The sequence below is a fragment of the Urtica dioica genome, chromosome 4 (assembly GCF_054948205.1).
Source record: "Urtica dioica subsp. dioica isolate 48M chromosome 4, U.dioica_male_clone48M_v1_H2, whole genome shotgun sequence".
Lineage (NCBI taxonomy): Eukaryota > Viridiplantae > Streptophyta > Magnoliopsida > Rosales > Urticaceae > Urtica > Urtica dioica.
The window spans coordinates 3,979,024-4,006,017 of NC_142759.1; the positions used below are offsets into that span (position 1 = coordinate 3,979,024).

The window sequence follows — 26,994 nt, forward strand, 5'->3', positions numbered from 1 at the left end:
GTAACTTTTAAAGTTATTATATAGTTAAACAGTATTTCTAAAATAAAAGCATCGATATTATTAATAAATAAATAAAATAATAACTAAATATGCCTTCGTTTATTTGATTTTTCATTTGAATAATAATGTACAATGTACTAAAACTAACGTGTCACCAAATTGGGTCAAACCGTCAAATCAATATCAGGCAAATTCGATTCAAAAAAATTATTCTAAATTAACCTCTTTTATCATAAACTAGCTCCACCTCCGCTTCTACCAACACGAGAATTATATTGTCACAATAGTTTTTCTCACTTGTGAAAATAGTATTTTTAGAGTCAGTAGTGGTTCTATAGAGAATCTGAATAAAATTCAGAATAAAATAATCAAGATTTTAAGTTTTGTATATTTTCAGTTATGTTAAAATAATTTTAAAGGCAGATAAAATTTAGTAACTTTTAAAGTTATTATATAGTTAAACAGTATTTCTAAAATAAAAGCATCGAATAATAATGTACAATGTACTAAAACTAATGTGTCACCAAATTGGGTCAAACCGTCAAATCAATATCAGGGAACATGGTAACAACCATGCACCGTAAAGCAGAGCCTTGAAGCTCCGCGTGGCCGACTATCCGTCTCTTTCACTGCTCTCTTCCCACCTCTTCTCATATCTCCGACACTTTTGCCTTCTTCTTCTTCTTCTTCTTCTTCCTGTTGTTATTATTATTATTATTCAACCAAATTTCCAATTATTTGTCTTCGAACACAAACACAGAAAATTCAAATTCCATTTTCTCACCCAAAGCCACCAATACAATTGGTTGAAACCTTCGCTTCCCACCAACACCACCAACAATGGAGCCGGAGACTCCGTATCACCATCGTCATCGTCGTCGTTTTTGTCCGTGCATGCGAATTTAGAGCGAGAGAGAGAGAGAGAGAGCGATGACGGAGGAATTGCCTGGGTCGTTCGGAACCAGCGCGAGCTTGGCTCTGCGCTTGGGTCAGACCGTATTTTCCTTTGCCTCTCTCCTCTTCATGTGCTTCGACGTTCAATTCTACAGCTACACCGCTTTCTGGTAACTTTTATAATCGCTCTTTTCATCTCTGTATATCGTTAATTGATTATACCTTGTTTCCAATTCTACTTTTGTTGATTTTTTTCGTGATCGGCCATTCATACACTGAATTGTGGATTAGCTATAACGAAATAGGAGTCGATTGAGATCAGAAGATCAGGAGAAGAAGAAAAAAAAAAAAGAACACAAATTAATTTTAGGACAAACCAGGATTGCTATACATACATGTGTGGGTTGATTTGTGAATTTTGCCATGTAGCCTGGTTTGTGATTGTATTCATTGTATCACGATTGTTATCATTCATAAGGGGGAATCTTTCAGCTGTCTATAATAACATAATTTGTACTATAAATTCCTCAATTTGAGCTTGAAATTTGTTTGATGTAGCTACTTGGTGACAGTGATGGGATTGGTAGTGCCGTGGAGCTTCACACTCGTAGTGGTCGATGCCTACTCCGTCTTCATCAAACTCTTGCCCCGTCAATCCAGAACCATCTCGATTCTCATCCTCGGAGATTGCGTATGTCTCATTCCCACTCTTTCACGCTATGTTTGGAACCTGAAAAAAAAAATGAAAATTTCATAGAAAATGCGACAGAAAATCAAATTTTGACGGAAAGATAATGGAAAGAGAGTTGCAGGCTATGTTTGGAACCGGAAAATAAAAAAATGAAAATTTTAGAGAAAATGGGACAGAAAATCAAATTTTTCGCAGATGACCAAAATCCCGAGGAAAATAAATTTTTTGACAAAATGTTTGTCGTGGCAGGCTTTGTCGTATCTGCTACTATCGGCAGCGTGCTCGACCGCCAGCGTGGCAGATCTGCTGATCGTGTCGAGCGGGTTTTACTGCCCCGGTAAGCTGTGCAGTAGATACCAGCTATCCGCGGCCATGGCATTCTTGTCTTGGTTCCTTTGCTTCGCCTCTTTCTTGTTCAACCTCTGGCTCTTTCCCTCTTTGTAAAATTAAAAAGAAGCAAAATTCGATATACCCACTTCTCACTCAAAACGCCCATAAGGGTACTGATGAGAAAGTTTGTCGAAAGAACTTGAGAGTAGTTTCGGGGTACTTGAAGTTGAAGCTACGAAAGCGTAATCATCTACACAGATCAGGTACTAGATGTGTGGTTTGGTTAATATACAACAAAAATTGAAGAACTGTAATTAGCTGAATTATATTGTCAAATAGATGAGAGCTATTCTTTTCATGTAATTAGGCAAGTACTCGTTGTTGATAATAAAAAGATTGCATCCCCGGCCCTTTGTTGATTCTTCTATTGGCTTTTTGATTCTTTAATCATGTGTAATATGTTACTTGTAGTTGTATGCGTTCTTAAATGATAAAAAAAAAAAAAAAAAACCCAAGAACCTCAATATATTCGTTTTTTTTTTTTTTGCCACCTAAATTTATTCAATCTCAATGCCAATAAGTTTAAAGGTCTATGTCGGGCGACAAGACAATGAAACATATCACAACCAGAATTAAAGAAGTTTTGAATAGCGGAGTTAGCTGCTGTGACTTCACTTCATTTGTGGTTGTGATTTTTTTATTTTATTTTTTTGTTCTTGTTTTTGGGGTTTAGAGTAAATTACAAGCGTAAGAAGTACAACAAATGTTTTTTTTTTTTTTCCTGTTTGGGCACTTCCGTCTTTTAAATGGAGTAGAGTAATTAAATGGTTAACTGTACGACCTTTGAGCTGTATATTTACATAATAATACTACTCTTAATTTAATGATTACCCATTAACTTGTAAATTAATTATTTACTTGATACTAAATCCAACATAATTTACCCTTATCACTGATTTTACCTTTCTGAGTAAATTATCGGGAGATAATTCGTCTGACTAATGTTTAGTATATAAACATATAAAATGCAAATATAGCAAAACAAAATTGAAAATTTTGTTTAGTCATGAGAAGAAGGTTGGGAATACTTGGAGTCCCGGTCTGATTTGAACTTGAAAGACATTGGCTTCATTGGAGATCCGTTCACGTAGTTTAAAGGAAAGGGTGACATTAGAGTGATGTGTGGCAAATGGGGAAGGATCGATATTTTTTCGTCGGGCGTGTGTGTGACATTTGAATCTGGGCTTCAGGCCATTGCCTTCATTCTCGGTGCTTTGTGGTGTGACAAAGTGGAATGTGGGCAAATTGTCGACGAAAAATAGAAGGCAAATTCCGATAAAAGCGTTGAGGGACATGTCGCATATCTTTAATCTTCGTGAAATTTATAATATTTTAGGGTATGATTTATCTTTGTCAACTTTATAACATTGTAGGGTATGATAAAAAAAATTAAAAATATATATATAAACTCGTTAATATGAAAATAAAGCAAGAACTTACAAATTGAAATTACTAAAAATTATGGTGATGTCCGCAGTGACCAATACTCTAACTTAATGTCTTAAACTAGCGTATTAAACCGTTTAATCAAAATGAAAACTTCCATCCTTCCAAAAGAAATCATATTATATCATCAATTTTTAAACCCTCAAATGTTCAGAATGAGCTCGAGTTAGCCAAATCGTGGCGGGTACTAGACATATATATTTTAGGGGGGGGCTAAATGTAATTTCTAATTTTAGGGGTTTGATCTTAAATTTTATTGTTAGTTGGACCAAAACTTGGGTCACGAACTTGTGTAGGCCTTCACCTAGTTGGACTTGAACGACCTGACTCACTTGAGACCAGCCCAATCATTTATGACCCAATATTGGACCCATATATCATCAATTTGCCATTTTGGATGGGGTAAGGGGAAATATTGATATACTGACGTATTAATCAAAAACGTTTTTGTACGAAAATTTCGAAATAAGAATGATTGTCAATAATTCTCTTTTTTATATTATTCTTCTTCTTTCCACTTCATACAATGAACAAACGAAGAAAACAAAAAATGTGGTAGGCGGATTTTAATTCATGACTAAATACTTTTGCTCTAATAATGGCTGCTTTTCTCTACATATACATAAATATATATATATATATATATAATAGAGATTTCCAATATCCGGTGATTAATTATTAAAAGATAGAAAATACAAACTTATTAAGCTCTCCGTGGGACGTGATGAGGTGTCAAATAAGCTCTCCGTGGGACGTGATGAGGTGTCAAATACTGGCTTTGTTAGGTTTGACTGAATAAAACAAAATCCAAAAATAAAATAGATAGGAAAAGTTTGAAGATCTTCATGGGGTCAAACTATTGACAACTATGTGGGCATGGGACGAATGCAATATATATGGAAGGAACTTTCTTGGCAACAACAATGACCAACTTTTGATCATCAACTTGTGACTCGGATCAAAGATTATTCATGGAGAGAGAGATATTGTCTGGCTTTTTGAGATTTCCTATTCCTGATTTTATTTTTCTTCATTGTTTTAGGTCTATATAAATCTAAAACATTTGTTCTTAGATTGGATTCCCTTCTAAAGCTTGTCTCGCGCTCAAAATCCATACAAGTTCAATTGCAATTTGCAATGTTCTTCTGCCGGTTGTTGGACTTGATGATGTTGTTTATGCCAACCATGCATGTTTCTTTATATACCATTTCATATGGCTATACATAATGTCAAATTTATTAAGAAATATACAGGAAGTGTACTCTTTCATGTACCGTTGTTGTTTCACAGCAAATATTTGATTAAAATAATATCAGTCAATTAATGGAAAATATTTATATACCATGTGATTGATACAAGTGTCCCTTTATTTTTTTAATTGTTTTAAGTGAGATGTGTTCTTGAAACCAAGGATTGATATATCGGTGGTCGATTTTTCATGCAGGTGATTCCAAAAATCGAAAATTGTTGTGGTCGATAGAAATTGCGACGGAAATAACGTGAAAATTTGAAAAAAATTGTGTTGACGAAAATTGCGGTGGTCGACGAAAATTACAATAAAACATGGAAATTGCGACGGAAATAATGTTGCATAATTTCAAATATAAAAAATAAGTTTCATACACATATAAGAATTCCTAAACATACATAATAAGTCTTCTAAAAAATATCGCAATTTCGATGTAATTTTCACGTAATTTCCGAAATTTTAAACTTTGCTTGAAACCCACCAAATTGGCTCATTTTTAAAAATGGCATGAGTGAGTCATATGGCCAGTAATTTTACTAAGATCATAGACTGATTGTGACTTATCTATGAAAATTTCAGTTAGAGATATTATTTTGGTGAAATGTTGAAGGACATAGTAAGTTGCTAGAAAGATTTACATGAGTTACTTCAAAGTTTAGACAACGAAAAATAAAATATCTATAAAATGTCTGGAATAGTGGAACCCCCAAATAATTAGATTATACAAATCAAATTAATAAAATTTCGGATATAGTACGGTTAAACATAATATATTGCTTGTGTTGTCGTCATATACATTTATATCGTTCTTGGTGAGCATAGCCTTTTAAAATATTTCTGAAATGACTTTTTTTTCCTTTTGCAAAACCATTCGTCATGCATAACGTGAATGAAAATCTAAAAAAGATACATAGTGGAAGACTTTTTGTCAGAAAGATCAGATTCTGTGTATACAAGAGAATCTCGGATTGAATGAGTTTTTGTTTTTTCTCCTTTCTTGAATATTTCGGTGGGAAAGAGAGAGTTAAGTGAGTAAAAGGAAAAGAAGAAGAAGAGGAAGCTTCAAAGAAAACAAGAGGCACGGGAAGTTTAGAGCATTAGTGGTAGGACATGTTTCAATTATCCTAAAAAAAAGTTCGTAAGAAAAAAAGGTGACTAGGTTCAAGTTCAACATCCGTACCATTAATATATTTGCACTAATGTATTGGAAAAAAAAAAAAGAAGGAAAAAGTGTTTTTATCCGTTTCATAAATTGACAAAAAGGAGTACTTAATCATTGGAGTCGTTGAACTAAAATAAAGAGCACGAGTTTAATACCTCGTTTATTCTCTTAATTGGCTCTCACTGTAAATGTCAACGTTTATTCACCATCGCAATAGTATTGTACTTTGTAGCACCTCCATAGGTTATGTTAGTTTAGGCATCGTCAAACACTTCGTGAAATGAACCTTTTGGCATCAATGAGTTTTGAAAAGGGCCTTGTTAAGTTTATATATATATATATATATATATATATATATATATATATATATATATATATATATATATATATATATAAACCAAGCCAGTGCTAGGCCATAGTGGACTATAACCTCCTCAATTTGTTTGAATTTTGTAATTCACTAAGCTTGTTTACACTTAACAATTTTAATGTGGCTTACGATTCAGAAATTTTTGTTTTTTAGCCACTGTGGGTAAGTGGCATGGATTTTGGTGGGTTGAAATTTCCATTTTGACCTTTTTAATAATACGCTTTCAGTTTGCAATATTACTCTAAAAATATTAATAGATAGTTAATGACTTTTTTTTCTTTTTATGGAAATCGGTTACAATAGAGGATGTAATGCGATATGATTTTTTTTGTTTTCACGCACAAACCAATCTCCAATATGTTCAGGATGTAACCGATAAATTCGTTTGTATTGATAAAAATCAATACCGGTTAATAACAATTATAAACTAAATTTTCAATAATAACCAAAAATTATTACTAATTAACTATTATATCTACTATTCTGAAAATACTAAAAAAAAAAAAAAAATCATACCTGTGCAGTAACAATTTCGACCATTTTTTAAGGTCTCAAAGCAGAAGCTTTATTGGCAATTATTTTTGTCCTCATGTTCAACAAATCAGGCCTTACAATAATCGCAAATAAAAACACAAAACAAAAGAGTCAACAATATTATATTACCATTTATTATCCAAGGCCATAATCAATACCATCTTGAGTATCTATAAAATACGTATACAAAATAACAAATCAGCTAGTTCATATAAACAACATGAAAATATCTTATATATTGTCCAGATATTTTCGAAACAAAAAAAATATGAATTTCTTAATACTTGAACAATTTTTATTTTTTGAAAATCATAGAAATCTAGCTTTCATAATCCATTTGCAATACACTGATTTCTTAATCTAGTATTTTCTACTATTGATATGCTCCTTTGTGTTGGTAATCTCTTTCTTTCTTCAACCACTTTTTCCTTTTCAATTATTCAAAATATCGTTTTTGTGATTTCTCTAGAGCTTATGTTTTTTTTCCCTGCGATTTTTTAGGGAAGAATGGGTTTGACGTTTGGATCATTTTTCAAATGATGTAATCGGTGGTTTGTATGCTTAAGTTTTGCCTCATTAATCACATATCCTTAGTAATTGTCATTTATTTCGTTTATTTTAATTATTTTTTTCTCATAAAATTGTGCCATTGAGCAGGAATAAGTAGATGTGTAATACAGTCTTTATTTGATAGGTAATAAATTGAGGTGACTAATAAACAAAAATGATCTAAATTGTGGCTATGATTGCAATTTCAAGTTTTGAAATGGCTAGATATCTATTATGCCCATTTTTTTTTTTCTATTTTCATTTTTTTTACGATTTCTTATTCTAAAAATTTACAAATCAGCACTCTTGAACATTATTTTGCATATTAGCCCCTCTATTCTAGATTCCAAACTAACTTTAAGGCGGGTCATATGTCAAACTTTAAAATTTACACATGCTAAATGTCAAATAAATTTAGAAAGGTAAAAATCAAATATAAAATTTAAAGAGAGCCAAAAGTGGAACTTAAAGTTAGATAAAAACTAATATTTGTGTTCATAAATATTAACATATTTCTTAATTACAAAGGTATTTGTAGAGATCGATGTTAAATTTTATTGATTAATTTATGAAATAAAAACTACTATAACAAAAAAGATAGCCTAAGTTTTACTTTTATTCTATAAATAAATAAAACCCAAAGGATTAATTTATAAAAACACAAAAGGGGGGAACACATGTTTACATTTTTATAATATTATGACGCATGCACCTTACTAAATAAAATCACATAAAACATACTTATTACTTAAATATATATTTCAATAAAGAAATTATAACAATTATATATAGAGAAGTAATATGAATTAGATAAGGAAATTTGAAAAATTAAAATTAAAGATATATAGAATATTTCATTAATGAAGTTTTTTTTTTTTTGGTAATATTTATATTATTATAATACAGGTTAAAAATAATGTAAAATTTGTATTATTTTTCTATTCAAAATTTGCATCAGATTCCCATGTTGCTTCTTAAGCATGCAAAAATAGTCATAACTCATGAGTGACATTTTGTGTGATGTGTGTGGTGGTTCTCTATATAAATTTTTTGTTATGTTACGGTCGCGACAGAAAATTTAATCCTTCTTATCTCGCAGGAATATTCAATCCAAAAGAAGTGAATTGGATCTAATTTAAAGCCAAAGGACAACCGAGATCCCTCTTTAGAATAATCCAAAAATACATTGACCACATTCACAATGACTATTTTGTTTATTGTTCTTTTGTTTTATTTGGTTTATCTTTCGCTCAGAAACCACATGTAACCATATTAAATAACAAATAGCGTAGCGGACATTCTGCAACCGGAAAGAAAATGCATGAATAACAATAACTATATATATAATAATTTATATACGTACGAGTGACGGCAAAACGTAAAAGGAACGGCCAAAATTTTTAGATGGGGAATCGTAAATTGTTGGTTTCAGAGAAACAAAACACACACAAAAATTTATGATTTTATTATAAGAATAAAAATACATGATCATCCAGGTAAAGAGACATTGAAGAACGTTTGAGGTTGAACCACCATACAAAGCAATAAACCAGATCAGCTTACGCCAGCAATTTCTTGTCCGACTGTTTTGCTTAATATATATAAAACTTTAAATATATATGTTTTCTAATAGTTTTTATGAAAGCTCAGCTATTTCCACGTTGCAGTCCTAGGGCGTTGCAGCGAAGCACACACTACTCTCCGTGGTGACACGTTTCCTTTGTTTATAATATTAAAAAAATTAGATAATTAGTCAATTAAAATGTTTGAAATTATTATATAGCTAATTTTAAGTAAATAGTCATAAAAATGACATGATATTACTGATTAACCCTTTCATTGAAATAAAAAAAAAATGGAATATTTACGTCAATTTACACGTGTAAATACATGGACGTAACTATTTACTTAAAATTTACGAAACGTTGATTCAGTGGCGGACCTACCTTGTAGGCTCAAGAGGCCTGGGCCCCCCCCCAAAAAAAAAATTCAGGCTTAAAATTTTTTTTTTTTTTTTTTTTTTTTCCCAGCCAAAATTCAGTTTTGGCCCCCCCGCCCCCCCCCCCCCCCGTCGTCGGAGTCTGGGTCCGCCACTGCGTTGATTATACAACAATGTAAAATTATAAATATGACTATATACTTAAATGATCCTTATAATATCCTTCATCGGCCATGGATATAATTACATAAGATATCTACAACTTTAATTAGATGTTTAAAAGTTGAATGAAAAATTGATTCTTTAATATTATTATTTTCAACAGTGAACAATAATCGCAAATGGTCGTAGGTATGGTAGGTAGGTAAGAACGAGAAAATTAGAAATTTGCTAGAAATATGCAATTAAAAGAGAGAAATAATTATATAATATACGCTTAAACTTCATTGATATCGACGGAAATGCGGTTTTTTTTTTATGAGTGTGTGTTTGTAAGAGAAAATGAGATTTTGATCATTTTCAAAAGCCCTTCTATTTTTTAATGTAGTATGGATTGCAAATAAAGTGTTGTTAATGAGATTTTGATCATTCTTCAAAAGCCCTTCTATTTTTTTTAGTGTACTATGGATTGCAAATAAAGTGTTGTTTAATTTCATGTATACCTTTTCGAAAGTAAGAAAAAGAACTCTTTTTAGAGAGTTTGAAAGTTGTAGATAAATTAATGAGTATTTAACATCGTTCTGCTGTTTTCAAAAACTATAGTACTAGTGTACTACTATAGGTGTCGAAAGTCTTGAAAAATCACTAGGCTGGCTTAGCCCGACTCTTTTATAATAAATCTTGCGTTATTAGCTTAAGATTTTGTTTAGAAGGAGGGATGAAAATGTGAGTGGATACATTGAGTAGGATTGAGAAGAAAGAAAATAAAGTGGGTAGATTGTAAACTTTTATCAAATTGATTCGTAGAAAAGGAGGAATAATTATGATTACGTTGTTTCGTAAATAAAAAAAAAAGGAACCATTATTACTTTTCACTATAATAAAATTATTACCTTTTAGTCCTTTTCCATTTTGATTGATCTACAACATTTTTAATTGACCCCTATTATATACATCTATTTATATTAAGAGCCATTAATTTAATTTTTTATTTGCAATAAAAAGTAGCAATTGATGGAAATTAAATCCTCTAAAAAAATAAATTTTAGTACAAGTTTTTTTTAAAACGTATAAAACTCTTCTTAAATTCCCCTTCTAATTAATTAATATTTGTTATTCTGACTTTTTATAAAATTTAGTTTTGACATTTGGTCTCCCGAATTTGATTTCTGTCTCCACACTCATACGGTCTAGCATTAGTCAATCCTAAGCCGATCTTGGTATCAATCTTTAGGCCTCGCAAGGATTACGACCTTAGTCGAATTTAGGGTTTTCTTTCGTCAAGACCATCTCCGACTATTCATAGAGGCTGACCCGCCAACACCGGCCAAAAGCAGAATAGGAATCGTCATTATAATTAATTGACATCTATAGACGTGTATATTAGTATTTATCTTATGCACTGAGAATCCATTGCACTTGGTCTTTTGTATAACTAAGCCTTTAACTATGCATGAGTCATGTCACTCAACTCAAAGTATTCATAAATCATGCTCTGGCTTGCTCTACGTAGGATTTAGACTAATATCAATTTATTAAGATTGATCAACCCGTTGAAAAATTTAACGACCAAAAGTAATTCGACCAAGAAGGAAAGAAAAATAGAAGAAGTAAAACATATAAAAGTCATTTTCTTTCCAGCCAGGAAAGAAATAAGTGAAATGATCATCAAACTTTCACTAGACATTTCCCAGCTCAAAAGCGTCTCTTGGAAAAGTTTATTTACGCTAGTAGTGTGCTCACAAATTGATATACCTTTTAAACGACAACGTCCTTTTCATGACTGATAATTTAATTCAAAGAAGAAACAAGACCATCAAGGATTCAAGGTCAATGAATGCTTTAACATAAGATTTTTGAAAAATATCTTCTTACATAATAATTATTATATTGAAAAACGATAATATTTTGTTATGAAAGGAAAAAAAAAAAACTCTTCTCCAACTAATTCAATCTAAATTTATACACTTCTTCGATATTCACTTATTTTATCCTCTAACCTTCAAGCACGTGGTCAACTCTTGATGAATTGACATACACCATCGGACTATGAAGATACCGGCCACACTTTATCTTACAACGCAGCATTATATAGCCATTTTTGGTGTACCTTGGGTTCTCTATCTCTCATTATTTTGAATGTGTATACTATTCTAAGTTTTCCCATGTCTTTCATATTTTTTTGTATCATCGGATGATTTTTTTTACACGTTGCCACATTTAAGATAAGACATCGCAAACCATTGCATTTTATTACATTTCATAACAAAAATGAATGACTAAAAAAAACATATATAAATATATGTTTCGATGGTTTGTGGTGATACTTTAAGAAAAAATCAGAATTTCATACGACGTTGTGTGCGCTTCGACAACGTGTTCGAATGATAAAACAATTTATAATTTGAAAAATATATAACGGAAAACAATTTGAGATATAATATGGTGAATTGATAATCAACACTATTCTCTTTTTTAATAATCTATATCAAATTAATCTTTGTGGATAGAATTATGATGTTGATAACGCCTAGTTATCCTTTTCCTTATTTTAATAGAAACATAGCCCAAATCTCAATTTTCTGTATGTAGTTCAAAAATGTCCAACACACTTAAAAACAAAGCTTTTAATGATCAAAACTAAATTATTAAAGTGTTGAGACAAGGACATGAGCACAATGAGCATTGAATTTTATGCAATACTTGGAAATGTACGTTAGGTAGATCATATAGTATCAAGAAAAGTACCTAACTGTTTTATCCCATCGATGATCATTATTATTACTCACTCACAACTCACAGCTCACAAGGTCAATACTTTCAGCACATAATTAAGTGGACCAACCACAAATTTTTTTACCCACTTTTCCCCCAAACCCAAATGCCTACATTTAGAGAACTTGAATTATTCAACGCTACAGAAAATAATGTATCGAGTATTCTCACGTGAATATACTTGCCTCTAGCTATATAGTCTTCTAAATCTAATACCTCGCTCACAAGTCACACCCATAGTTTAAAATTTAAATGATCACTAATATTTCAACATACAAGGCTACCAAAATAACAATTCATTCAAGTTATATCAACCCCTAAACTATTTAAAATTTACTTAGTGACTTCGTGTTAACATACATGAAAAGTAAACTGTCAAGTTGATTGGTCGTCGCTATTTTCTTTATACATACACAAGACACAGGTCGACTTGAGGTTTAAATCCCTCAGATAATGGCTTAAAACCTCAAATTTTTTGTAAAAAAAAAAAAAAACCTTCAAAAAAGCCTCAAATTAAAAAAAAAATGTCTCAATTTTTTTTGAAATATAAGTTATTATACCCATTTTTTTTAATATATGTTTAAAAAGTCATAATTTTTTTACTCTCGTCTAAGACCACATAATAATTTGAGTCGACACTGTACATACAAAGCTATATTTAATTTTTATTAAAAGAACAATTGGTATCATTCTTTATAAACTTTAATTACAGAAAATTTTAAGTTTATATTGAAATCTCTAACACACATATTCTAAAACTTATTTTCTTTCAGCTATAAACAACGTATATAATTAAATTAACATGCAGAAATATTTATTTACTATTAATAAACGAACGTGATAGGCTGGAATACTAATATCACGTCCTCGTCAACCTGATAAGCTATATAATAAACTGGTAAATTCCTGAATTCGATAATACATGTTACACGATAACGGAAACAATGATTTCCCGATTTACTATAAATACTTGACATCTTAATCAACGAAATGATTAAGAAGAGTAAAATGAGACAGTCCCTGTTTCGTAATTTACCATAAAAGCCCAGGACACTTTGGGAACGATATCTAACTACACGCATATACAACCTGTCGCTACCAACTTACAGCCTGGCAAACCCCTCCCACTAATCGAAAAATAAAAAGAGGACAGAAAAAAATGATAATCGAACAAAACGACAAATCCAACGTGGCAACTCAGTACAAATGCAATGCAGAAACACAATCAATATTCAATACACTTTATTCAACACAAATAAGAATTGACAATCGCTCTCTCTCTCTCTGTCTCTATACGCCTATATATTGATATTTGATACACACACCACCACCGAAACTGTCTGAATTTCTCTTTCTCTCTCTCTCTCTCTAAACTCTTCATTTTAATTACTTCTTTCGATTTCTCTCTCTAAAAATGGGGATATGCAGTTCTTCGAGCTCGACCCAAACAGCGACGGCGAAACTGATTCTCCAAGACGGAAGGCTAAAAGAATATCCGTACCCAGTCAAAGCCTCGTACGTGATGGGCCTGATGGCCAGGAACGACCAGTCTTTCTTCATTTGCGACTCCGACGACTTGGACTTCGACGGAATCGTCACGGCCGTCGGAGAAGAAGACGATCTCCTTCCCGGACAGCTCTACTTCGCTCTCCCACTCGCCAGGCTCAGGACCAAGCTTCACGCCGAGGATATGGCCGCATTGGCCGTCAAGGCCAGCTCGGCGCTCATGAAGAGCGGCGCCGGAGCCGGAGGGGATTTCTGTGGATTTCGCCGGAGCGCGGTGTCTCCGGCGGAGGAGAAAGATAATTCCGGTGACTCACGCGCTTCACGCTCTGTGGATGCGAGTGGGAGAAGGAGGGGGAGACGGAGAGGGAAGTTCACGGCGATGCTTAGTGCGATACCGGAATAAGGCGGTGGGGGTTAAAATGTGGTTTTTTTAAGAAATCGAATATGGTGTTTCTGTAAATATCGTGGAAATGTTGGACATTGGGAAGCGGGAATATGGGTAGATTTGGAGTTTTGATGGAGGATAGGGGTTTCTCGTAAATAATAGGGAGTCAAGTTGGGGTGAAAGTGAAAAGTCGGTAATTACCGAGTGGAGCCCTGGTTTAGGGCTCGTGATTGGTGATTTTTTTTTAGAGAGATTCAATTTTTTTTATTTTTAAATTGATGTCTAAAACATTTTAGGGTGGTTTTACAATTTTACCCTTTGATGGTGGTTGAAAAGAAAGGCTTGTACAAATCAAGAGAAGAAAAATAAAATCAATAAGCACTTATCATTTTGTTATGTTCTGTTCTGAATTTCTGATTCACATTTCATATTTACCAAGAAAATACTATAATTATCGAAAATTTTATAAATATAAAAAACGCGTAGAAGAGAAAGAAAACAAAGCGTGGATGCTAGATGTTGTAATGCTTATAAATCGGACGTGGTTTTGACTTTTGGGTATGAATTAATCGTAACTAATTTGCTTTTAGAGTTTATTGCAAAGATTAATGAGCGTGACTAGCTAATAGCTAGTTCACATCTTAATTTCCAACGTATACCTATCATATTAGCTGTCCCAACTCGGATGAAACGTAATTGTAGCAAGGGCTCATTAGTAATAATAATTAGAACGCGGTAATATTGCCCAAAAAATGATAATGAGTATTAGAGGTCGTAATTGTGCCGTACAGCTATGGCAATATACGGATATATCTGTATATAGTTGTGATGTTTATGTTTTATAATGATAGTAACAGTGACGTAGGCTTAGATTTTAGTGTGCACACGAAGAACAATCCGTATATATCATACTAATCATCAAATAATTATATGCTTAATTAGAGTGTTGATAATATAAAGGTGATTGGAGTTACATTACTTTGTCCAAAATGTTTATGCCAAACAAACATATCACAGACAAAATAATTTGTTTTCATATCTTTTTTTTTTTTTTTTTTGAGGGACATCTATTTTATTTGGTGTGTACTTCTTTTGTTATGTTTATTTGTGTGGAATATAAATAGAAATAATATTATGGGGTTTTTGCATGGCGTGTTTCTATCTCAACAGCTGTTCTGACGTGAACAGAACATTGAAATGAATAGGTATTGCTCAGGGAAATACGTAAGCTCTATATGCGAAGAAATGCTTTGAGTGAGTCAGATTATTTCCTTTATCAGTTTACTTTGGCTTTTTTAGAGCAGGTAAATTTATGCCATCCAGATCTTCAATATCTTATATATAGTTTATCTACTATAGTATTAAACGACTATTTTATATTTTTTTAATGTTGAGAAAGTACTATTTGATTATTTAATGTACTTTTATTGAAAATATCAGCTCTTTCTATGATATTTTTCTTACGTATTTAAATAATATAACTTACATGCCTTTGAATGGTTGTATCACTTGTATGTTTATGTTTTTAACAAAGTGTTGAATAACTTGTCCAAATCTAAATTTAAAGAAGAAAAAAATAACATAAAAACAAATACTTGCATACAGGGACGAAGCCATAAATTTAGATGAAATGGGCTGATGTGAAAAAAAAGAAGTCAAATGGGGATAATTAATTTATAAATTTTTAGGGTAAAAAATATAAACAATAATGAAAAATGGGCAAAGAATGCAAAAAAAAAAAAAAAATTAGGGTTGGCTTCGTCCTTGATTGCTAATAAGTACCATAATTTGAAAGTTTACTCCTCAACGACGATTGATTAAACGTAAACACTATTTAGTCATCAATATCTACGAAACACAACAAATCGGGGCTTTAGATATCATGTGTATTTACAACCACTACAATAAATTGGGACTTAGTTGTCATCTAAAAACTACATATGTGTCATTAACAATGCTGTTCAGTCTCAAATAGTCTCTCTATTTCCTTCCATTCGAAAAATGACCATGAGATATACATAATAAACCAACATCAAACATTACACTTAGGGGCACCGGTTTTTTTTTTTTTGGTCGATTTCACCGACGATTACTAAACCTTGTAAATGTTACTATATAGTTCGTTCGCGTTGTAATGATTATATTTTAATTCTTTTAGATTAACACGTTATAATAAGTGGCGGTGCATGATTTACTTATAGGTGCATAAAATGATACATAGACTACAGATTTTTAAATTTTTTGAGAGGCGTAAGAAAGGGAAAAAAAAAACTCTATTAATGTTACACTATGTAGTAAAAAAAAATATGTTTAAAGACAAAATTCTAAAAGCGGAGAAGCCACCCTAAACTTAAACTAGCTAGCTCCGTGCCCATGCTTCTAATTATATTACTTTAAATAAATTTATGTATTAAAGACTAAATTCAAGAAGTCTCGTAAGACCAACTTACAACAAAAATTAATAAAGAAATCAAACTCCTTGGGTTATTTACTAGGTTTGTACATTTTTATTATATTTTTTTTCAAAAGTCTATTCTTCTTAAGTCTTATTTCGTAGCAGCTAATTTTGATGAAATTTATATAAATATAATCGCACCATATAAGTTTAAAGCTTATTAGTGACAATCTTATATATTGGTGTTGACATTGTAAGCGTGTCATGATTCATGCAAAGTAATTGCGAAATAAATTATTTATGACTAGTGACATATTCAACCAGGGAGCAACCTTCTACATGGCAATGGGCAAGTAACAATTTATTTTTAAAAAAATCATAAATATAAGTAACAACTGTATTGAATAGTGACTTTGTAAAAAAAAAAATTAGAAAGTTATTCACGTTGATATCAAATACATGAATGCATTTTGGATAAAAAGAAAAGGTGAGGAAAATAGATGAAAACAAAAAATATTAAGCTTTTTTATGGTAAAAAATAAGTACTCTTCGAAGGAATATTATATATATGATGAGGATCGAACCGAAATGATATCGTGGTCCTCAACTTCACGTGAGAAGTTGTTCCATTCAAATTTCAAAGTGCCATACTGTCACCTTATATATATATATATATATATATATATATATATATATATATATATATATATATATATATGTTAATATGTATATATATGTTAATATGTATGATAATAATTGTGTATATACTATAATATACATATACACAAACATACACCGGTCCTGAATTTGTCTGTAAGAATCTTCTCTGGAAGACTAGCCATGCATGGGCCAATATAATGTAATTAAGAAAACAAAAAAGCTGCAACAAAGAAATAAACAATCAGATACTAAGTGTTGAATTTAGAAGCCCTATGAGACGTTACATTAATTAACTACCTAATTTGAGCACGATCTTATCCGCACGAGGCCAACCTCTACTTAACACAAATTATTATTTAATAATTGAAGAAAGTCTGTGCCAACTTATTAGCTTATTAATTAGGTGGTAAATAAGATATGTTTAGATGAATGTTTCACTTAAAAAAAAGGCGTTTTTCAGAATGATCACTGGGCGTTGTAAACACGGGAATGATAGAAGATTAAACACCGACAGCGATCAATGAAGTCATTTAGAATATTATTCTGACCAGCTTGTTGATCCTGTTCCTGACCAGGTAATGTTCACATGGCATAAATGTTGATTTCTAATTTTATAAATTTACCATACTATAAAAATTGACAATTGACTTTTGATGTGGCAACTTGTATCACATCATCGATATTTTGAGTGAATTAATTATTCTTGAGTACCTAATTTTTATTAGTTATTAATAAATCGCTACCACTAAAATAATTAGATACGAAACTTATATCACGAGCCAGAAATGAAACCTTGCCTAGCGGGGCAAACGATGATTCATTCGGATCGACATGAGATGCTAATATACAGAGGAAAAAAAATTATAGAGCTAATTTGTAAATTTTTAAGATAAACAAAAAAAACTAACAAACTCACAAAAAAAGTGTAAAAAACAATTGAGGGAAGGTGGGTACAAGTACCTAGCTTTAGAAAGTGGTGCATCCTAATTGAAAAAAAAAAGAAAAAAAAAAGATCTGAATTAATGGCGATTTGATATATTATATTTGTTGTTTAGAGAATTTGATCTGAAAAATGACTTTTTTGCAAATTTGTCTTATATCATTAATAGTTTGTAAATAATAAATTTCCTGTAAGTATTGTGCAGGGCCGGCCCAAACTCACCGGGGACTCTAGGCGATTCAATATTTTGGGGTCCTATAATACTAATAAAAATTTAAATTTTCAGGGTAAAAATGTAAATTTTTTAGAAAATTGGCCAAAAGTGTAAATTTTTAGGATAAAGAATGTAAATTTTCTTAAGAATAGGCAAAAAATGTAAATTTTTTGGGACCCATCCACATATGGGGCCCTAGGCCTAGCCAGCCTTAGCCCAAAGCCGGCAGTGGTAATGTGCATAATAAAGCTTCTGATCGAAAGTTGCAAATAGCTAATTTAAGGTACATAGGTATTTTACAACGGTTATGTACGGTTGTAAAATCTCAGTTTTGTATTAGTGCAAAGAGAAATGAGAACATAAATAAATTTGAGGGTAGATATCAACAAAATAATATAATTTTCTGTTCATATAGTCTACATAATATTACAGAAATAAATCTGTAGAATGACTAAAACAGATCCTAAATATAGCTAATATGTTTCCTCAAACTCAATATAGAACATATCTAGATTTTGCTAAGTAGAAAATGAAAGCGTACGTGAATATACACCTTGATGACCTGGTTGACAATCTGCATGAAAAATGTAACAAAAGGTACAGTAATTGTTTTATTTAATGATGGACAATCTTCACAGTATACTCTGTGTTCGCTTATGAAATATAAAAGCATATAATACATATTAGGTCTTAGTTAGAAACCATATGTATACAATTACAACCAATCAAATTCCGCAATAGTACATGCTATATCATGAATCATGATAACCAGCTTCTATAGGAGAACGAGACTCGAACTGCTTTTTTACTATTCCACGAGAACAATAAATGTTCGTGTTTCTTAATTTATTAATTTAAAGTGTTTTTTTTTTGTTGTTGTTGTATAAATTCCAAATTGTAGAGCAATGTCATTTTATTTGCTAAATAAAATAAGTACTATTTTCATATACGTGACCGAATCATGTGTGTGGGTGTAAACTTTTCGAAGTTTCATGGACTGCGCGGAAAATAACAGAAAGTATACATCAAGTATCTAAAATTCAGAAATTTCTCGTACAAACAAACTTTTTTTTAAATATCAATTTTGATAAATCACGCGATTATTCACTTATGAAGTAATTTTAAAGTAAAAGATATATAACATTCTCAAGTCTTAACCTATGTGACAGTGCATATCTGACCCATAATCAATGAGACCGATCCGGAGCAGGCGAAACTTGCTTGCAAAACGAATGCTATAATAATCAAATTCCTTATGAGAACCCTGTATATATATATATATATATATATATATATATATATTATAGTACTATACCAGTAATCATTTCAATTCAAAAATAAATAAATAAAAACATGATACTCGCCACGTTTTCATCATGCTTCATGATACTCTTGTGAGACGGTGACTTTCCTCACAATAATTTTCTTTTTAAAGGAGTAGATATTGACAGACTGATTTCAGCATTTGCCTGATGATGATGATAAAAACTTTTCTTCTGCAATTGAGAATTGAGATACAGCTACCTTAACAAAACAATAAAATAGCAATGATAATAAAAGATTTTGACTTTTGAGGAGCATTTTCCAAACAATGGCCTACAGTAAGTAAGTATAATAGTTTCAAAATTAATGAGAAGAGTTCAAGTTATACTTGTACATACTTGATTGCACACAGGGTCCTCCAAATATAAATATGTGTTACTTATATAGTTATATTAATAAATGAAATATACATCATTTTCTCCTTTTTAGGGCCAGCAGATAATATTCAATACCATTATATATAATATGTATTATATCATATACGTACGTGTGTACTGTGTATATCACCTTAATTTTGCATGGCTTTTCCTTATCTTGGATTTGGTTGGTTGATACTTGATAGTGTCATATCCCAACATTCAATCAATGGTCATGGACTTTCTTAAAAAAAAAAAAAAAAAAAAAAAAAATCAATGGTCATGGACCCATTCATAGACCGTATAATTTGACAGTAGAGCTGTTTGGATCCAGCTGTTTATCTCTCTAATCGGCGCCGATATGTTTATATTACTCTCCAACTTGTTTGACTTTCCACTTATATTTGTTGAAGCTGGACAGTTATAAATTCAAACCAATTGTATCAAGTAAAATTCCTAGCAAGTCACCCAAGTTCATCGACGTCTATAAAAGTTGATGTTCAGAGAAAGAGCCATGGATGTAAATTAGGGGACTATACGTACGCAAAAAAATATATCTAAAGGGTTATTTTTAAAAATTATAAGGTAAAATTAAAAAAACTGACAAAAAATATTAAACTTCTTATAGGAGACAATAGCCCCTCCTATGGGCTAGCCTTCCTTTGTCGCTGGTTTTGCTCTCGGTCGTTTTTCACGCATTGATATTTTTTTTTTTTTTTTTTTATCAAGTATTTAGTGGCATGGTGAAGAAACATTTACGGTGTTTTTGTTAACGCGTGAATATTTGTCTCGAGCTCGACCATAGTACTTATTTGTGAATGCTAAACATCAAGTATTGTAATCGTGATCTTCATAAACGTGAGACAATACTATTTGGATTGTAGCTACTTATAATTCATATTCATATATAGATGCGCTATTATATATATATATATATATATATATATATATATATATATATATATATATTAATATACATATATTAAATAGCTCTTTCACAATATTCGAGATCACCCCAGCAACACGAGGAGGCCTGTGGTGCCAGTGACGAACAGACTATTCATGTCCATAAATTTCTTCTCATAATTGTAACAATTTCAATAATTGTAGACGTATATGTCTAAGTTGTAGACATACATGTCTACGGTTATCGAAATTCAGATTAGATATTTGTAGACATATATGCTTACAATTATCGAAATTAAAGACAGGCATGTCTATAATTATTGAAATTTTAGACATAATTAATACGAGTTAAAAAAAAAAATCAGCAAGCACGTACAATCCGATTCCTGAAATGGTGAAAAAACATTTTCCACAAAAATCGTCAAATGAAACAAAAAGGCAATTAAAAGTCAAACCGAAGTTCATCTCTTTTTAGCAAAGTCAATTCCATCTATTCCATCTCCTGAATACTTATGGACTAGAATTAATAAAGCATGTATTCGACATTCAAATCTGATTGAAACATATGAAACTAAGAACGTAATTTTCTAACTAATAATCATACATACATGCATAAAAAAATTATATAATCATGAATGTGAAATATGCTACGAACTGTAAACAACGATTTTGCTCGCAAGTTTCAACAGCAAATTATATAAGAATATGGTATTTTTAATATATATATATATATATATATATATAATATATATATATATAAAGGTTAAGAGTAGACTTGTATTTGCTCATTCGGCCTATTACTGAAAGTGTCATATATAATAGTTTGGTTGATTTTGATCAAAATCATTGAGACCACTAATAATTATGTCCAAATTCAATAAATAAATAAAAATTATAAGCCCACTTAATTTTATTTTATGTAAGTTCAAAAGCAAAGACATCTTAATGTTGTGGAAGCCCACTTTAAAGTATTGTAGCTCAAGCTAATCCATTTTAAGCAAGTCCAAAAGCAAAGACATCTTACATATCCCTGTTTCATATATTTGATTAGAAAAATTGGAATTTTAAATAAAATACTTTATAAATGAGGATACGCAAATGCAATATTTTGTGTCATATTTATATTTTTATTAAGGCTTAAAGTAGTTAATTTTAATAATTATTGAATATCGCGCAGGTAGACAAATATGCTACAATGGTTAATTTTGTAGTCCGTTGTATATAATACTTGATTTTGGTTAAAATAAACGATAGCAAACACAAATAACTGTCATAGCGTTTATGAATAAATAAGAATAAATAAAAACTTACTAGAACGAACATGGATTTTGACCGAAAGAATGACAAACAGTGAGAAACCGCTGAACATATTCAAATAAAGTTGAAGAAAGTCATTTTTACATTAAACGGAAAATAACATATTTATACCCTGTGTTTTAGTGAAATATCGAGTTTAACCTTCGGTTTTCAAAAATATCGAGTTCATACCCTTTGTTTAACTAAAATAACGAAATTATTTAATCTGTTTAACTAAAATGATGAAATTATACCCTGAAATAAACAACAGTGTCACGAATATTCTTTTTATTGACTTTTCATCGACGTTGACTATAATATTTATATATAAACACCAATTATTTTTATTCATTCGCACCATATATGTAATTTATTTAAAAACTAAAAAATAAACAACAGTCTCTTAATCGTGAAGAACACAGAAAGAGGCAAAGGGGTAAACATCGATAGTTGATAGTCATCAAAATCGCATATTCGAACAGAGAATCCAGAATTTAGAGTTACAATTCGAACACGTAATGAAGTAATTTCTTAGAAGGTATGAGTTTTATTATTTAATTTCAATTTAAGGCTATTTTTATTTAAAAATTGAGAATTTGAAAGTTAGGGTACTAATTTAGATTTGATTCATTTTTTCTTATATAAGAGTTAATATCAATGAAAGGGAGATTTGTGACGCTGTTATTCATTTCATGGTATAATTTCGTCATTTTAATTAAACAGATGGTATAATTTCGTCATTTTAGTTAAACAGATGGTATGAACTCGACATTTTTGAAAACCGAGGGTTAAACTCGACATTTCACTAAAACACAGGGTATAAATGTGTTATTTTCCCTACATTAAATGACAACAATTGAATCATAAATCAAGGGATATCAGATTGTTTTAGTAAACAAAAATGATTAAATAAAATGATTCTAAAACTTAAACTTATCTCTGACTTTAAGGGAGATCTTCTAGAATATAAAAAATATTTTTCATAAATTAAGAAAACAAAAATCAAATGATTAATTAAACATATAGTCAAAATGAGTTTTTTTTCTTCTTCATATCACATCGTCTCTTCCTCTAAAATGGGCCATTGGCTTCTCATTGGAGGCCCTTCTCCTTTGTAAGTTTGAAGTTTGAACGTCGTATTTTCTTATTTATTTTACTTCTCTTAGTGTGCAACTTCCATGGCTTTATCCACAAATCATTAATATTCATGCTCGAGGGAGGGGCCACATTTATAATACTATTCACTTAAATATTAATTAAAAATAAAATTTTGAAATTGTAAAATCATAATTAAAATTCATTTGTTCTATTAAATCAACAAATATAAGTACCAAATAATGAATAAATAACAAATCAGGCCAACAGTTATAGTATTCAAGTCAATTGTGCACAACAATCACTCCAATAGCATATATATACTATTATTAGATTTATATACTAAATTACTAATTAACCCAAAAATATACGCGAATACACACGAAAAGCAAGTCTGTGTAACAGAGAGAGAGAGAGAGAGAGAGAATGGGGGCTTCTGCTTCAATCCAATCTCAAAGAAAGAAGATATCAAGCAGGTCTCAGAAGATCCGATCGGGGCCGTTGGAGTCTGTGAGTGAGAAGATCAGACGGCTGTCGAGTGGCGTGAAAGTGGTCATCGTATCGGACGGTCGGCTTCAAGAGTACAGAACGCCGGTCAAAGCGAGAGACGTGACGTCGAGGCACAGTGGATGCTTTCTCGGGAGCTCGGAGCACATTTCGATAGGCACGTGCGTTCCACGCGTACCCGACGAAGAGGATCTAAGCCCGGCCCAAATCTACTTCCTTCTCCCGGAGGCCCAGGCCCAAAGAATTGTCTCTTTGGCTGACCTCTGTTCTCTTGCGATCAAGACCAGTTCGTTGATTGGCAAGTCCTCCGCGGCCGTACATATTTCTCCCACCAATGGGAATTCCACGGCTGTCCGGTGATCCCAAACGGCGTCGCTTTCGTTTTATTCTTTGTAATTTTGAGACTATTCTTTCTCGCTTTTTTTTTTTAAATTAATGTGTATTGACCGTTGACCAGATGAAATGTAGTTCAAAAGTCAACCGCCGAGTGAATGAATGGTCGGTGAAAGTTTAATGTCGCTTTTTCACACGGAGACACCCACCGAAAGTAATTGGTCGGCGTTGAAATTTGTTGTGTGATTTTGTTTGCGCGTGATCATTATTTAAGTGTTTGTTGAAGTGAAAAATGTGAATGCCATAACTTATATATATACAGTGAGTTGTACTTGTACTTGTAAGTTTGAGGCGTAAATTAATTTGTTTCACTCATTATAATTAATTCAGTTCATCGTGCATCGACAAACTATCTAACTCATTCCAACCCTATCCAACTAGCATTTATGAGTTTTTGGGGAAAGCCAATTTCTAGAAAGTCTGGGCAAATTGCAATAATTTTTTTCGTTTATTCTAAATTGAAAATCTCGAATTCAAACGTTAGTCAGCTACCTAACATGTCGTTCGTGTACAGCTACCTAACATGTCGTTAGTATTTGTATTAACTTGTCAACTAGTTGCACTTTGAGTCCTCTATTTTTTTCTTTCACATCAAATTATTAGCCCTTTCAAAATTTCATTTGATATTTTCTACGACATCTTGCGATAAGTTTTTAAGTTAAAAACTAATTTTTAAATGTGTATTTTGATGTAGTAAATTAGTAGTACTAATTATTGAATAAAATATACTAATAAAAATAAAAATAAACTCATTTTTAGAGAGTTTTATATGGGAGATTAAAATAATTGAGCAAGCCTTAATGGCAAGTAGTTTAATGGATAAAAGTTTCCCCCCCCCCCCCATAAATGGCTGGCATTATAGCTGTAATGGTTGTGATCGGCTCTCAGTTACAACACCGTAATTGAACTTCAAAAATAAAATATCTTTTTTTTTTTTTTTATCTGCGGATAATTTCCACTAATAATAGTTATGTTTTGCCGGAATTGAATAGCGCAGTGTTCGTTTTTGCATTGTTGTAGCGTCGAAATTTTTTAATGAAAAAATTAAAAAAAAATAAAATAACTATGACGTTTGAACTCTTGAAGTGACATAGAAAAGTTTATCATCTCTAATTCATTTCAATGTTTGCAACTATACATCACAATTCCCCTCCAACAAGAGAGACGAAACTAAGCGCTAAACTTGTTAACTATTTTTCTAATAATAAGCGGGAAATAATAATTGACACGTTGCATAAATAATTAAATAAATAAACATAAATGAAACTAATAAAATAGATACGTAGACATGAAATACAATTTAAATAAACTAAAAAATAAAATAGCTGATATAACCAAGAAATCGATAGAAGAAGGGAATAGAAGAACACGTCGATGCTTGTTTGACAATTTTCTTAAAACGTTATTGCTCTCTCACCGGGTGCTGAAACAACATGAGCAACCGCCTCTCAAAATACAACGACGTACGAGACGAACAAAGTATCAATTTGTTCAATTCCGACGAACTTGAACGCATGCTAGAATGCTACCACCACCGTCGAGAAAATTGAGAAAAAATATGGAAAATATTTTTATGTGTTTCAGCCCTTGGCATGAAAATAAACCCGACCTTGCTTAGCAAGAACTTATAAACATTCATACTTATGCTCATTCAAGTCCATTATAATGTGTTAATGGGCATATGTTACGATATCAAACGTTAGAACATTGAACCAATGTAACAACTTGGTTACGCACCATCAAAACGATAACATTAAATATGAATAGCAATATTTAATTAATAATTAACTGAAAGGAAATTGAATGGACTTGGTTAAGGCCCACAAAATTTAGACTTCAACCAAACTAGCCAGCTCGGCTCGACTAGTCCGTCCGATCGGACTACGGCGGTGCGCTCGTGTAGTGAATTTGGGTTTCCAAGAATATTTGCCCTTCTACAAAATTGGATCACACATGCAAATCCAAACATTTTTCAACAAACTAGTTATATTAGCTAACACATTTTTTCATTCTCATTTCATGTGAGACTCTTGTAAATATACCACAAAACAAACAATTTTTTTCATTTTTTTTTAATGTTTTTCAAGACACTTGCAACATCAATTTCTCATTCATTTTAGCTCAGATTTTGGCAAATAAATTATCAATCTTATAGCTCTCGCAATGAGGAATAAGAATCAGTCAGAATATTTTAGATTCGACGAGTGAAATCCACTTGAATATTTGACTCAAATTAGCCATACTTGATATTAAATTGTCTTTAATATCAATAAACACATAATTTTATAACAAAACTTAGTTGGGGCTAAAGTGATTTTTTTCGGTGGCTATGTCTGGAGGACATTTGCCCGGCGGAAAGCAATTTACTATAATAATATGGTACAATAAAGGTTTGCACTCAACGACTCATTTGCTAGCTACCAAAATTACGTCTATCATCTTCAATAGCAACTTAGGTTCCCGTAAATTTGAAATCCTCTCGATTCTCGCATAATATCTCTTCCGATACTTCTAAACGTGTTTCAAAAAAAAAATCAATGAAAAAAATCTAACCTTGTGCTTCTAATACAATCACCTAAATATAGATAACAAAATAGAGGTAAAAGACATCTTAAGAGCTTGAACACATATCATTATAAGCTTTACTAACCACTCAAATAAATCCCTTAAATGCAAGAGTGAAGACAATGTGATTTCGACTTATTTATAGAGAAAAATAGGTCAAATCGATTTTTGAAGTCGAATTAGGAGTACTAGCCCATTATCTAATCAATCCAGGTTGGAATCTTACTTTAATTCAAACTAGCAAAACTCAAAAATGAATGAGCTGTGAACCTATAACGGTAGTAAAAATTTGTTA

The 26,994-nt window shown here is 31.4% G+C and overlaps 2 protein-coding genes across 2 annotated transcripts; both read left to right on the forward strand.

Moving 5' to 3' along the window:
* The first annotated feature begins 592 nt into the window (after positions 1-592).
* LOC149399456 (CASP-like protein ARALYDRAFT_485429) lies at positions 593-2,443 on the forward strand. The gene is made up of 3 exons (XM_089611028.1): positions 593-1,064; positions 1,453-1,585; positions 1,835-2,443. Exons 1-3 carry the CDS (start codon positions 931-933, stop codon positions 2,027-2,029), a joined length of 462 nt encoding a protein of 153 aa, XP_089467154.1. The 5' UTR covers positions 593-930; the 3' UTR covers positions 2,030-2,443.
* Positions 2,444-13,511: 11,068 nt separating this feature from the next.
* LOC149399457 (uncharacterized) lies at positions 13,512-14,445 on the forward strand. Its single transcript, XM_089612855.1, has one exon. The coding sequence runs from the start codon at positions 13,573-13,575 to the stop codon at positions 14,065-14,067; it is 495 nt and encodes a 164-aa protein (XP_089468981.1). The 5' UTR covers positions 13,512-13,572; the 3' UTR covers positions 14,068-14,445.
* Positions 14,446-26,994: the final 12,549 nt, after the last annotated feature.